Source organism: Athene noctua, chromosome 1 (assembly GCF_965140245.1).
Source record: "Athene noctua chromosome 1, bAthNoc1.hap1.1, whole genome shotgun sequence".
Lineage (NCBI taxonomy): Eukaryota > Metazoa > Chordata > Aves > Strigiformes > Strigidae > Athene > Athene noctua.
Window position 1 is genome coordinate 64,822,339 of NC_134037.1, and position 14,737 is coordinate 64,837,075.

The 14,737-nt window shown below is 39.6% G+C and overlaps 1 protein-coding gene across 1 annotated transcript in view; it reads right to left on the bottom strand.

Annotated features, from left to right (window-relative positions):
• Positions 1-14,737, bottom strand: part of SGK1 (serum/glucocorticoid regulated kinase 1) — a 79,005-nt gene that overhangs the window by 41,506 nt on the left and 22,762 nt on the right. Inside the window, exon 2 of the mRNA XM_074896362.1 lies at positions 11,502-11,717. Coding sequence (XP_074752463.1) covers positions 11,502-11,717 — 216 coding nt within the window. The remainder of the gene's footprint in view (positions 1-11,501; positions 11,718-14,737) is intronic.

Below are 14,737 nucleotides of genomic sequence, written 5' to 3' on the forward strand. Positions count from 1 at the left end.
TCAGAGAGTCCTCCCAAAACTAGAGTGTGGAAAGCATTAAGTAGCGCTTTATCAGGGTGGAAAGTTACTCTGTAGTTCGTATGTGGAGTGATATCCTGAATGTGTGATATGTCAACAGCCATGTAACCTGTGATAAGAACTTTGTTTGCTGCAAATATCAGCCCCATTTCACGGGGTTTTCAGAAGCTGATGTGGTAACAAAACTCTGGTCTTGCGTGTGGAGCATGCATGCGGTTTCTGCTCTGCAGATCACACTAACTGACACGGTTTTGGCAGAAATTTTTCTGTTTCCTCTTCAGGACAAAATTGTATTGATCAAAGTTGAAGAATTTTAAATTCTCTTCGCCCCCACCCCCCAGTTGCTATAGTATCTGAAGAGAATATGAATCAAAAGAGGACAGTAACAAGTAAGTATAACTAAATAACTCCGCTGCACAACAGATGCTCCCTTTCCATCGTATTGCCCTGTGTGCTCCTAGAGAAGGGGTGATACAGAGAGAGTATTTTCTTTTAAAATTTGTCATCCCTGAAGGTCACTGCCGAAGAGCTTCAGTTCCACCTTTTAAAAAGTGGGTATTATGAGACATAATGAGCAAGAGTTCCTAGAGGCACTACCCACGCCAAGTGCTGCAGTTTCTGAGAACCTGGCTTGAGTTCCTGGGCACAAGAGGTGTTTCTTACTCACCTTCTGCAAAGTTTTTAAAAAATATGTTGGGGTGTGTGTGTCCAAGAGCAGAAGCAGTGGTCACTTCTGACAGCTTAGACAATATCAATGTACATAATCAAACCAAATATTTATATAAAATATTACTTTAACACTTAGGAACATAATGAGCGTAGTTTACTTGACACTCTGAATTTAAAGAAGAAAGCCACCTTCAGAGACAGCTAGAACTGAAAACCTTGTAGCATTTCAGTGATGTATGGCAATAAGCAAAGCTAAATAGAAAAACTCCAGACTTTCAATTCTGAGAAAAACAACCGGTGCTTGAAGTAAGGTACACAGATTTCTGAAATTCTTCCAGTTATAGTAATCGGATTTTAAAGATACTTTTCTTTTCAGATATATGATATTTATCTTGACAGAGTCTTACTCAACAGTTTCATTGTTTCATGCATTTCCCTTTGGTGCTCTGAAAAGAAAGCAAGTTTGTTCTTTTCATCTGTAGCCATTCCCTCAGTAGCTGTCATTTATTATGTAGAAAAAAAGGATTGTGTTGTATTTCTGTATGCATTTGGCTTTGCATGCAGCTATATTTTTCTTTCAGTAGATGTATCTTGGGGCTTGGGGAATTGTTTTGATGAAAGGGCCGCTTTTTAAGCCAAAATATCTTTATCTCTCAAAGAGCCTCAGTTCCTGTGGGCTAGATAAAAAAAAAAAAAAAAACAAAAAACAAAAAACCAAAACACAACCCTTAAGAAACTAAATGTCATCATCTTAATAATGCTAGCTTTTAGACATCTATTTTCTAGTGTACAATCTGTAACTCTAGATGTATAGATACCTCTTCACGTACCTCTTTAACAGCGCTAGATGCTTCATAATAAAGAGTAACAACACTGAGAATAGAGGGGGAAATCTTTTAGCATTAGCTATCTAACTCCTTACTTTTAAGAGCGGTTTTTGAAAAGCATCTCAAGAACATCAATCCCCGTCTTTGTCTAATAGCTCAGGTCTGACAACAAATGCTCCAGTTGTGACAGGTCTTGTTTTAATGTCTTTCTAACCTAGAGAAATAAAATCTGTTTCTCCTGCTTTACATGAGGTTTCCTGAAATAGAATTTCATGCCTATGGTAAAACTTGGCCACTCTCAAGAGTCAGAGGCAGATCAGAATTGGGAAGCAGACAGGAGCTGTATGTTTCCTACTCATCTACAACTGTGGTTCATCCCTCAACTCCTTAACACAGAAGATAAACCTTGAAGCAGTGAATAGAGCTCAGGAATCATCTAACCTGGAAGGGTATTCAGGAAGGCTACACGAGGTTTCAGCAGATTAGTGGGCTTTATGTGTGCTCTTACAGAGAGATACAGATGCAAAAGGAGGCATTCACAGTATCCTGTAATTTCACCTAGGTAAATTTATTACTGAGTAGTAGTTAGAAGATGCTTTGCGAGTGGGGAAGTGTTTGGTTTCCCCACCTACCAGATTAGAAAAGCTATCTAAATTTAGGTCTCTGCTTTCCTCAGACTTCCACTTCACACTTTCAGAAATAATACATGGGAGGTACCCATGTTTAGCAGATCTTTCTCTTATCTATCAAAGGCAAGAGTGGATCCTATGGCATTCTCTCAAAGACCATTCTTACATGCTAATCCTTCTTCAGGATTTAGAGAAACATATCTAGCCCCTTTTTGCTCATCACTATTCTGTAACACCTAGTTCTGTCTCTACAGTGAAGACTTAAGTATTTTATTCTGCTCCAGTCATCAAGTGCTATCACGCCTCTCTTAAAATGTTTATTTGTTTTATCATGTTTGCAGTTTGTTGTTGTTTGGGTTTTGTTGGCTTTTTAGGTTTCCTTTAAAAAAAAAAAATCTGTCTGTAAACTCATTTATCTGCAAAGAGAAAAAAATTCTTTGTTTCATAAGGAAAGCAAAGCCCATAATGTTTCACATGACAGCTCACTGCTAAGGATTTCTTAATTAGAAGGGTTTCCATTAATTTTCAGTTCCTTAAAACTGACCATTCCTAATATATAGAAGTCCCATGGTCGTGATTACTTCTTCAAGTTTTTGTAGATGTCAGATTGGATTACCCACCCCCCTCCCCAAGAAAAGATTACTTCTTTTCCTCTAAAATTAATAACCCAGACCCTCAAAAATTAATAAATTACACAAAACTAGCAAGGGATATTAAAATCAGTGACTTCTTTGCCAGTAAGGCTCCAAAATAGTTTTGAAAGAGTGGAACAAGTCTTGTGTAGGGTTTTTTTTGTTTTAATGATAATGTCAATTTGATGTGATACAATACAGGCGATGAAAACTCTCTGAGCAGCTGCACTGCTGCTTTGGAAATAATTGTCTTTCCATTAGTGCAAATGGTCAAAAAAGTTGACTTATCATGCATCTCAAATCCAGAGAATGCATTACAGAAACACTTTTAGAGCGTCCTGTGCTGACTGTTCAGACGGGGGAAAAGATTTCACAGAACGGAAGGGGCATAATTGGATGCATAGCAAGTACACTGTATTAAGATGGGAGACACTGAGGAGTCCTGGGATCTGGGAATTGCATTAAATTACCTTAAATGAGCAGCATGCACTGTATTAACTAACATCATAACAGGATTTACAGAATGCGTTACTTTATTATGGAGGTCTTAGCCAATTATAACCTCTTTGTTCAAAGAGGAAAATTCTACATAAAAGGTTATCTGGAAGTTCTAGACAGAAAGATAGTGATACTTATTTATAAACTGCAAAGGAATGCAATAGCTATAACATGACCACTGAGATGAGAACAAAATTACCGTGTTACTCATACTGACAAGACACTTGGAACGTCTTGTGATATCTGTGGCTTCTTGGGATAGACAGACTGGTGTATAAAGACTAGCTGGAGGAAGACAACAAGCTTTTCTTTATGGAACATGGTTTTGGGTGATAAATGCATTTCTTTAGAGAGAAAATACAAGACTTCTGCTAATCCTGAAAAGCACAGTCTAGACAGGCCATGAAATGACCCTTGATGGGAAGGAGAGGACACAAATTGGCCAGGGGAGGAACTCTTTAGGAAGATCAAGTCAAGGAGGTTTCAGCTCGCCCCTCTGCTCCAAGCAGTCCTGCTGGTGACATGGCCCTGGGCCTGGCCAGGTGACAGAGATGGCCCTGCAGCTGCTCCTGCCCTCTGCACCCTCCTTGTCTTTGTGCAGCCTTGGACCCCTTGACCATGTTATAACATGGTTTATTGCTCCCTTGGTGGATGGGCTGGATTTGATTTGAAGATGTACTCAGGTGTTTTACAGACCTAGTCTTTAGCGGTCTGCATGTGGTTCTATGCACACCTTTGTGAGAGACTTGTTTTATCTTCAGTGCTGTTACTCTTTGAGAGAGGAGTATTAATTGCCTGTCAGATTGTTTCTATGCCCTTGTCACACAATGCAACAGACTTCTTTTATTTATCTACTGTGAAGCACTGAACTATCTTCAAAATGAGCTGAAGCAATGATTACAAGATGGGCAATAAACAGATTAAAATCAAACTCCAATAGAGGAGAGCAACTCCAGTTGTCCCTGCTAAATATAACCTTTGAAGACCAAATTGATCTAGCACAGCATTAGGCTGTAAAAATCATGTTATTTTCAAACAAAGTGCTTTTTGACTGGTTTTGTTCACCTTCTTCTTTGACATCAGGTACTAAATATTGTCAAAAGCAGGATTCTGGAGAAATGGAGTACATTGCTCCATTCTAGTAAGCAAATCTCTTGACCTTATGTATTTGACTACTTGCTAGTCAGAAATGAGCCTTGTCTGTCCTGCATGACAGGACAAAACTGAACAGAAATTTGGTCTACTGTGTCTGGCACAAATTCCTCACATTCACTGCACGGCATATTTGCTGCTTACTACCACCAGTGGAGAAATTAATACTTTTCTCTGATCTCTGTGACTGTCAGCAAAGTAATTTGGATCTCTGAGCAGGAAAGGTGCTAGATAAACACCATATTAAAAATAAAATATTAAAAAAACAAACAAACCCAAAACCAGAGACAGAAAGAGATGTCATTTCCAGTCCAGGTATTATGGAAATCCTTTTCCAGCTGCAGATGTCCTCAGGGAAAACCCTTGACAATTAGTTTATTTAAAATAGGAGATATTTTAATTATTGTAGTGCTGTACCAGCATTCAAAAAGGAGGAAAGCATGGTTTTAGTTTTTGATATTGACTTGTCCAATTAATTTACTAAATGTATGGCACTTGAACAGACCTGTGATGGATGTACAAATGACTGAGTGCCTCACTGCATATTTGTAAAGCAGATGATTGATGTATCACATCATTTCTTTGAGTCATGGAACTGATTTATATGCTCTGTGCTATATAGACATTCACTTTGTCAGTTGCTACCGTAAAAACCCCCACAGGCAATTGTCTGCTATTCAGTCTTTGCCATTCACTGAAATTACACATAATTTTAGCCTGTGCATTTGCAAACTGTGCTTTGCCATTTCCATTTGAAAACGCTTTTGTGTTAAACATTTTTGACTCGTCTAAATAAATATTATCCATAATAACCCTATATCAATCCATTATAAAACCATGAAAGTACGTACAGCATTTAGATTTAATCCTTGAAACAAAGCCTGTTCCCACCTCACTCGCATGTTGCTTTCACAGCTGATTCTCACAGCTGCTGGAAATCTGAGCAACAGAGAAATCTAAGATTGCTTTTCATCTTGTTAAAGCTATAGGATCTACAATAAAATCACGTTTGAGTCACTGGTCTTTGGATATGCACACGACCATATTCCTAAAGTACAGACACCTATTGGCAAATAAATAAGCCTGTGCTTATGGGCGGAGACATGTATTCAAATGTACTCAATTCCAAATTCCATCAAAAACCCATTAGTAACACATTTATACCAATAGCTAAAAGAGCTTTAGTGCAGTCAGCTAGAAATAACTATTTAGGAAATAGCTGTAAGCTATGCTGGTGGAAATGAGTTCTCCATTTGAGACTGTCAACTTGCAGGATTAAGCTACAGCTCTGACTTGTGATGATCCAGAAAATATAAACTTTCTGCAGCCAGAAGTTGTTGAACGGAGAGAAGTACAAAATACCTTCTTTACTGTTATAATTGCTCACATTGAACCACATGCTTCTCTAAAGCTCTCTTTCATTTTCAGACAGTTCTATAATACATTTCTGGAGCAGAATATGATGATTTGGTTTAATGGTATATGTAAAATAGTCAAACAGAAGCTATGGAGTTCCAGTGGCTGTGGGTTCTCAAGTTAAATTACATATGGTATACAAATATTTTCTTTATTGGTTTTACCATCTTTTTCCTTTGGATTATGTTGGAAGTATCCTCATCAATACAACATGGAGCATTGAGAACAGCATTGCCCAACAGATTATCATCTCTCTGCATGTCAATCTTACCGTTCCCAAACTCAGTGAGATAAACCCCCATGTCTTACGGGGCATAGCAAAACATACTCTGAAATCTGGAGTAACCAAATGTAAAGGCAAGAACATTCTACACATTAATGTATTAAACTCCAGCTGTAAATAAATTTGACTCTTCTGTTTTGACAGACAGTTCCAGATCCCTGTAACTTTTATGTTTAAAGTCTGTTTATAATATTCAGTCTTTTATACCACAGACAATAATTTCTCATTGTATCTATGTTGTATGTTAGATTAAATAGAAACTTTTCCTTTTTTTTCCATTTTTGCTTTCCAGACCCATCCCTACTATTTCACTGTTGCAATGAAGCCAGCAAATTTTTTCTGGAATGAGATTAAGAATATGTTTATTTTCTTACTAGCAGATTTTCCTTGTTGCAAGAAGAGACAAAACGGAAGCCAGAACTCATTGAGGCGACCTTCATAACTGTTTCCTGAATCCCTATATGGGGAGATTCCAGCATGTGCAAGACGATAAAGTTTCTCACACTGAATGTCAGCCTGAGCTATAGGCTCATTTGACCACTGGCACCTTTGTGTGTCCTTCACTCCTTGGCGATCTCTTTCCAAAGGATCCTATGTACTAGGGCCTCTACCAGCCACTTCAAAGTGGATCTCATTATATAGAGGAAAGAAAAGAATGATACAGCTTGGCCTGCAAGGCTTTTCCCAGGCATCTGTTCCCCTGGTATCCCTGTTGCCCTCACCCACACCAGGTGTATTTATTTTCCTTCCCTCTTTCTATGTCTCCATAGGGACAGAAGTAAATTCAGTGAAAGGAGGGCTGTACTCCTCAAGGAATGGGTAAAGGATCTGCTTTGCTGGGTGTGGAATTGGCCTCCTGAGCTACCTTGAACAGAGGTCTTCAGTAAGCTACTCTCCATGGCACTCAGGGCTGCCTTCTGGAATAATCACAGTTAATTTAAGACCCTGCAGTGTGTACTGAGAATTTCTAATTACTCCATGGAAGTGCATTACTATGTTTCTGTCTTTATCAAGTATAATCTGCCATCAGATTGTTAATTTGCCTAGATTTATTAGAGGCTCTCAGAGTCCTCTCCAGATTTGATTTCACCGAACAGTTCTGTTACCTGAACTTATTTTTACCTCCTATTCTTTTCCAAATTATGTTTTATTGCAGCACTTTTCACATATATTGGTTCCAGGATTAATTGTCCTATACTGGGATTTCAGGATTTCCATGCCCTCTATTGTGTACGTGCATATGTTTGTGTATTAACTAGCACTTATCAGCGTGTAAATCACAGGGTGCCTCATTGCCAACGCAGATCCTTACATGTAGGAGGGCTTTTTATCCAAAATATGTCAGAAAACCATCTTTCCTTAAAAAGTCCAATCAGATATATCACCAAATTCTTTCTTTAGAGAGAGCTAGAAAAATATTTCTTTTCCTCATCTCCACATTTTCCTAGTCCATTAAAGGTAATTTATTTTTATGATGGCCCTTTACACAATGTATTTCACCTGAAACTTATTCTTACCCCATTTCAAATGCAGGTTTCTAGAAGCTGTAAGTTATTTATTTATAGGAGAGATCCATAAGTAAAACTGTCTGAAATAATTGCCCAACCTTTGGCTTGGGCACATTTTTTTCAACATTCCTCATCTCTGAAGCAAGACTTGAAGTATGGTAAAGTGCTGAAATCTGATTGAAATCAGGAGCTTTGAACAGTTTTTAATAGTAAAATTAATTTCTGCTATCAATCCAATAGCATGATCCAAAAGTGTTTTTGAGAGTAACTGACTTCCAATAAGCCACAAAGGACTTGTCTAAAAAGGTGACAGTACTGAATTTCCTGCAGCCCTAAGCAAGACTTTGCTGATGTTCCTTCACAAAAGACACCAGGCATGGATGTACTGCAGTGGGTGGAGGACAACGGAGCAACTCCCTCAACATCCTCCATCTCTTTTCCACCACCAGGCCCACAGGAGTGCCAAGAGAGGGTGAACAGAGTAGAACCTTTTGCCAGACCCACCATATTGCACCTGATGTGAGGACCCCCTCCTGGGACTGGTGGGGCTCAGCAGCCTGCTCAGCACCCCTGAAGCCCCAGTCATGCAGTGGTGGCTGTGCGTGACACACAGAGATGCTTCCGACAACTTAAAGCCATGTTGCTTAAAGATGATAAACACATTATTTTGTTCTTCCCTCCTCTTGTTCCTTAGCTAGGGGCAGAGCAGGGTTTTTGTTTAGCTTTGGAAAGAAAAGCCAGTTCTAAACATTCAGAGCTTTGGTCTACTAGATAGAGATGTGTCCATGATGCTTCAGGACAAATGCCAGCTGATAGATAGGGCAGCAGGAGATTTTTTAGACAAAAAGGAAAGAATAGAACAAGTCTTGAACCTAGCTGTTGGCTCTGTTTGAAAAAAAAAAAAAAAAAAACAACCCAAGAAAAACATATTCTTAGCTCTTTAACACCGTCTGTTATCCTTTGCTTATTTAAAGAAAGGTCTGAAACAAGGGCATAACAATACAGTGTAAGCAGCATATATAGATCATGCAGAGTATGAAGGGTTTTATTGTATACGTGTATATGTGAGTATGATTTACCCCTAATAACCCAGCTTGGTAAACCCTCACCTGAGAGATTTAATCATACCCATTTTCACCATGTTCTCCTCTCCCCATTTAGTAGACTGCTAAGCAGGTCTAAAAGGTGGTTTGCCCTCTCTTTCAAAACCAGCTTATTTACACAGGGTATTCGTTGTACATCATGGCAATTTATTTTGAAAGGAAATTTACCCTTCTCATCAAGCCAGTGATTTTTATGCAACCCGATGTATGTAGATATGGAAAAGAGAGGAATGGTTATTGTAAATCATTAACCTGGCAGTGGTCCAAAGCCCTTGGGGCTTCAGCTGTTACTGGTAGAGCAGATATAAGCTTCCACGGAACTAATCCATGTTACAAAACCCAATAATATACCTATGCAAGGCAGTCTTTTGAAAATTAGCATGGTTTTCTGTGAGTGCTTGAAAATTATTTAGTCCACTGTATACAATGCAGAAAAATGTCATAAAAAGAGAGAGATAATACACTACCTTACAAATAATAGAGGAGACTTAGTAGAGGTTACATAAGTAATCATTTATAAACTCCAACCGACACACGCCTTAACAGAAAAGCCTGGGAGGTGGAAATGGAAGCATATCATAAGAAAAAAGATATTATTATTTAAAATACTTTCAGTTTCAATATAATCTTATTTACATTAAGTCAATTTTTAAAGACTCAACTACATAATTACCATCACAGTAAACAAGCAGTAATGATTTTTCCCCCTGGTTTTGTGTTGGAAATAAGAACAGAAATAACAGACACGTGTTCCCTTGGGTGATATGGTTTAATCAGATTGTTTTTTATAAGGCCTTTTTCAAAGTGATCAGAATAGCCTGAAACATGTCAGAGAAAGCTTGTTGCCTAGAACAAGCCTTTAATAATATTTCACAGCTGATTTCTTTTTGAATTAATTTGCCCTTGAGCAAAAGGACAGGGTCAGTAGGACCCTTGTATGTGTTGGTGTTGGGCACAGCAGAAAGGAACTATAATCACTGAACCAGTACCTGGTCACAGGTTTGAAATCAGCAGAGAAGGAAGAGTAATGGGGAAAAGAGGCAAGAAATTAGCCAGGAGAGACAACTGGCACACCCCAAGCTCCCTGCCAGCTTAACAGAGACCACGTTCTCTTCTCCTTGAAATACGGACTATCTCTGTTCAAGTTCATTAGTTTAAAGCGAAGGGAGTTATTTCACATTTATGCAGCTTGTGTCACTTGTAACCCCTGAACAGAATCTCACCCAGCAACTCTCTTTAAACCTGGAAAAGGTCAGACATGGAGCTCCTTCAGCCTTTATTATTAAAAGCTTCCTGCCTGGTTTTACTGTAGAGAAAGAGGCAGTGACCTTACATTTAATCACATCAAAGACTCTGTGCTTTAACTTACTTAAAAGACTCCTTATGCAGGATAGCTTCATCCAAGAAGTCTTTTGCCAGACAACATTATTTTAAAGCAGCATGCAAAATATCCCTCTTGCTGCAGACTCCAGCTGCTGAGTAAGCAGCCTCTCTGTTGCCTGCAGTAAGGAGACTGAGAGAGAGGTCTGGGGGAATCTGTGTTCAGCCAAATCTATCCCATATGCATGTAAAACCTAATGGAAATCAGTTGTGAGGCCCTACAGCTGTACAGGAGTACATGTGATTTACAGCAAGGCAAAGGATTTGCAGAATCCTCCGTCTTTGGTGCTTTCATTTTTTAATGCTTTAGCCTCAGCAAAGTTAATCTTCTTAATGAAGCAAAACGGAAGACTAATTAGGTCCTCTGCTTGTGCATATGTTTCACCAAAATGCCTTTGCTGGGTTTCTGAAGTGCACAGGACTTCCATTTTTACCTGCTGTTTGAATTTCCCTGTTTAAAAGTGCAGCAGATGTAGCATGAAAAAACGTTTCTGCTGTGAGCTGCGTGATAAGGCTCTGATAAATGCCTTGCCACATTTGCTCTGCTTTGTACTTGGAAGGATTCTTATTTGTTTGCTTTTATGTTTCTATAATTCTCTCCTTTTTCTTGTGCGGTGTTTCCAGGCAAGGATGGTTCTGTCAGGGATGACGGGCTCGGAGCAAAACTTGATGTTCTGTGTTTGGCTTTTCTCCACAGGGATTAGGTGGAGCTGAATGACGAATGAAAGGTCTGAAGTCTGCCTCAGAAGAGCCCCTTCCTGACCATTTCGTCTCAGCGCTTTGCCACCTTCACATCTGCATGCAACTGCCCAGAACTACGCGCAGAATAATGATGTCTTTTATAACATATCAGCATGATGAGTGTACTGTCATGACCGGCATGACTTCTGTTTACAAGACCCACTGGATTGTTTACCTCCTGCTCGGAAAAATTCCCTGAGCCAAATTCTTATATCTAAAGAGAAAGCTAGAGATGGCAGGGGTGGGGGGGAGGGGGGAAGAAGGGTGGTCTTGTAATTGTGGGACAGAAGGGAAAAAATTAACAAGTCCTGGTCCTTTTCATTATCTTGGGAAGATAATGTCCCCTCTCTGCACCTCAGTTTCTGTAAAATGAGGAAATACTACTTAGTGTTACTGCTAATCTGTTCAAATACTGAGAGACTACATCAAAGCACTTTTGTGAAGAACCCTTTGTTTCTCATGCTGTCTGCGGGTATCAAAGTTCAAGGTAGAAAGCAGAGCCCAGATGTGCACAACAACCTTGGTCAGCAGTTTTGGATTGCAGAGAATCCCCTCTCTCCAAGAGAAGGACAATCTCCTAAATACAGACCCTTTATCAGTGTGAAACATGTAAACAAAGTTTGGGGGGAGGAAAGAGTGGCTTACTTTGCTGCTTCGCTGGCTCTCCCAAGAGCAGGACTCGGCCTCCTGAGGAGCGATCCCTCGCTGGAAAGGGTGGTCGCTCAGGCAGGTCTGGCACAGAGGAGGCTCGAGCTCTGAATCCCCTGGAGGTAAATGCATCACAGTGGACCCCGGGTATTTGAGGCTGGCATGCGGGTGCTTTTCAACGCTGACCATCGGACTCTTAATCCACCTTCGTACCTGCCAACACAGAAAGACGTTATGGACTCTCTTTGCTTTTTGGCAGCAGCTGGGATAGCGCAGCAGGGTTTCTGATGCTGGTATAGGCACAAATTGGAGGGAATAATCAGATACCATTTAGCATCAGGATCAATTTTCTATAGGACAAAGTACTAGGCCATGTCAGGGTGAGTGTGTGAATATGCACCATAGCCAGGCTCTTTATGCTGAGAATCATTTGCTGCTTTGTGCAAGTCTGTCGTAAATTTATCTACTATATAAAGGTTTCAGGCTTTATAAAGATATTAAAATACATGATAGACTGCTAAGAAGAGAAAGACAACTACCCAAAACAAGTAATCTCAGCCTAGACAGCTCAATTTCCCCTGTGGAGAGAAAGCAGACTGTTTTTGCAGGTATACAACTGTAATACTATAAGCTCTCTGCAGTCCTTTTTCAACAGCAATAACTTTTCTTTCATTTCTGACTTCATATACTACTTCAGCCTTTTCCGTGCTTCCCATCACTACATTCAGGAGTCAGTTTCTCATGTTGACCTGCCCCAAATTTTGACCCTGACTCCTCTAATCTGCCTTCCCCTTGTCTCTGCAACTCCCTGGCGAGGACCTGGTGCACTACAGCAGGAAGGACACTATTTACAAGTGTGATACGCTGCACTCACAGCGTATGATGTCAGTTCTTGTTTGCTCTTCCTTTCACTTTTGTGGCTGACTGTTTTCAGCAATGTGAATTAAAAGTATGGGATTTTCTAACAGGGTGTGAGAAGTCAGAGACCTTTCTGAGCTCTTTTTTTTTCCAGTAATTTTGTAATGTGAAAGCAAAGAGACCACTGTATGAGCTGTGCTATATTTACACTCAGTCTGATCAAAACTCTCTCATCTGAATGTGAAGGATAGATAGGGACATATGAGGATATGTTTTACCAGCACAGAGAGGAATGGCTGAGACAGCCGGATCTGACTGCCCAAAAAGCCTCCTATTGGAGCACAGCACTCGTCTCCCTCCACTTCCACAGGGAGAAGCCAGAAAAAGGACTTGGCCTCAGCATCATCATGCTTCATTAGGAGATGATATTTGCCATTAGAGGATGCTTTACATCAGGAAAATAAACATTTTGTGTTACATTAGTCATGAGTACAATGCCAAGTGTTTGACTGGCAGTGGAAGCTATCACAGCAACTGGTTACCAGGATAACTTATGATAAACAAACAGAATGAAACATATCTAACCAGCCTTCTGCTGGTGACTCCTCTATGAGTGATACACCCGCAATTGCCCTGCTGTGCTGACCTACCGGAAATCTCAAGGTTAGGAAAATTTCTCTTTCCTCTCTATGGAAACCAAGCAAATAGATGTCCTTCTGTGGGCAAATGAGCCACTTCCCACTGCATTCCTCATTTGCATTTTTTAGCAACATCAGTTTGTGTGGATGATATTAGCCCCTACTTCTATGCTCTGGAGCATCCCTACAACATTGGCCCCCTCTTTCACTCACTATAGCTCTTGGATGCTGTAGCTGGCAGGTGCCATGTCTACATGCTTTTGTAACAAATTTTGCAGCATTGAAACCCAAGTGCTTAAAGTTCTGCAGAATAATTTTTCCAGGATGTTAAAACTAATGTATGTTTTTTATTAAACTTCTCTGCTTTTATAGTTCCTAAATTCCTTCCTAGTGCAGAGAGATTGTTGGCTCACCAGCTCCTTATCCAGACTTTTTTAGCTTCAGGTTGGTGGGTTGAAGTTGAAGGGGAAAGGGGTTATTTTTTTCAGATTTCATTTCAATAAACATATTTTGAAACTGATCTTTTGACTCTGGCAGATTTTATACACATTTTTTGCCAAGCATAATTGATTCTGTGATTGTTAAGCACATCATTAAATATATTACTCTCCCCAAGTAAATTCATGGTTGTGTGTCTTGATCTGATTCCAGAACTTGGTATGTTGAAAAGAATAATTATATTCCTGGTCAAAAACCCATGCTTGATTTTCCAGTATAGCTTTATTACGGGAAGCATACAATGTATTTAATGTGATTCTGAGAGGACTAAATGAGTATTCATTTTGTCCTTCTTAAATAAAGTGTGGCGATCATTTAAGGGTTTTCTGAGCTGGTTCTGCCTTTATTCCTTGACATCCTGCACCTTCAGACATATCATTATGGGTGCACACAGTGTGCAGGAGTGTCCATGAAAGAAGAACCAAACTGACAGCAGAGAGGGGCCTGAGCTGGAGGTTCAGTTTTTCTTAAAAATTCAAGGGACATGACCCAGTCTTTTGCTCAAGACTGCTCAACTGCATATAGCATCAACTAAGGCAGGAATTCAAATGCAAATCTGGGTTTGAGGTTTCATTAAGACCCAACAATGTTTGGTTTCATGATTTCATATTCAGGGCATTTTCAGTGACACAGTCAATAATTTCTATTGTAGCTTCACCTGGTTTTTGCCTGTCTTGTGTTTCCATTTACAGATCTCTAGCCTGCCTGTGTGTTAAGAAGCAGTCAAAATGTGACCTGTATACTCCTGATACAGCAAAATCTGCCTGCATCAAATGATCTTGTATCTGTACCATTTAATGGCAATGAAAAATACATTCATCTGCATAATGATCGTAAATTAAAAATTGCCCACCAGTGCTTTAACTTATGTGAATGGTAATGGTGAGATAAAGTAATAGGGCATGCATTTTATGAAGCTGCACACACGAGAGCATTGGTGGCACCTTCTGGCTCTAGCACCAGCAAGTGGTCCCTGAGTTCAGGGTGAATCCTAAACAATTTTTCTTATTATTATTCATTCCAGGCTGACTCCTGGTTTTAACTCAGGTACACACCTTTTTCTCTGAATGACTTTTTTGTTGCTTAAAAATGTTGGATTACACTGATGTTTTCACATTATTTATACATTACAGCCTGTACTCAGAGATGAAAAAGAAGTGTGATTATGAACACTGGTCTGGTGATAATTGTTGTTCTGTTTAATGCAATAGGGTTTTCAGGAAACTAAGGTGGGAAAAT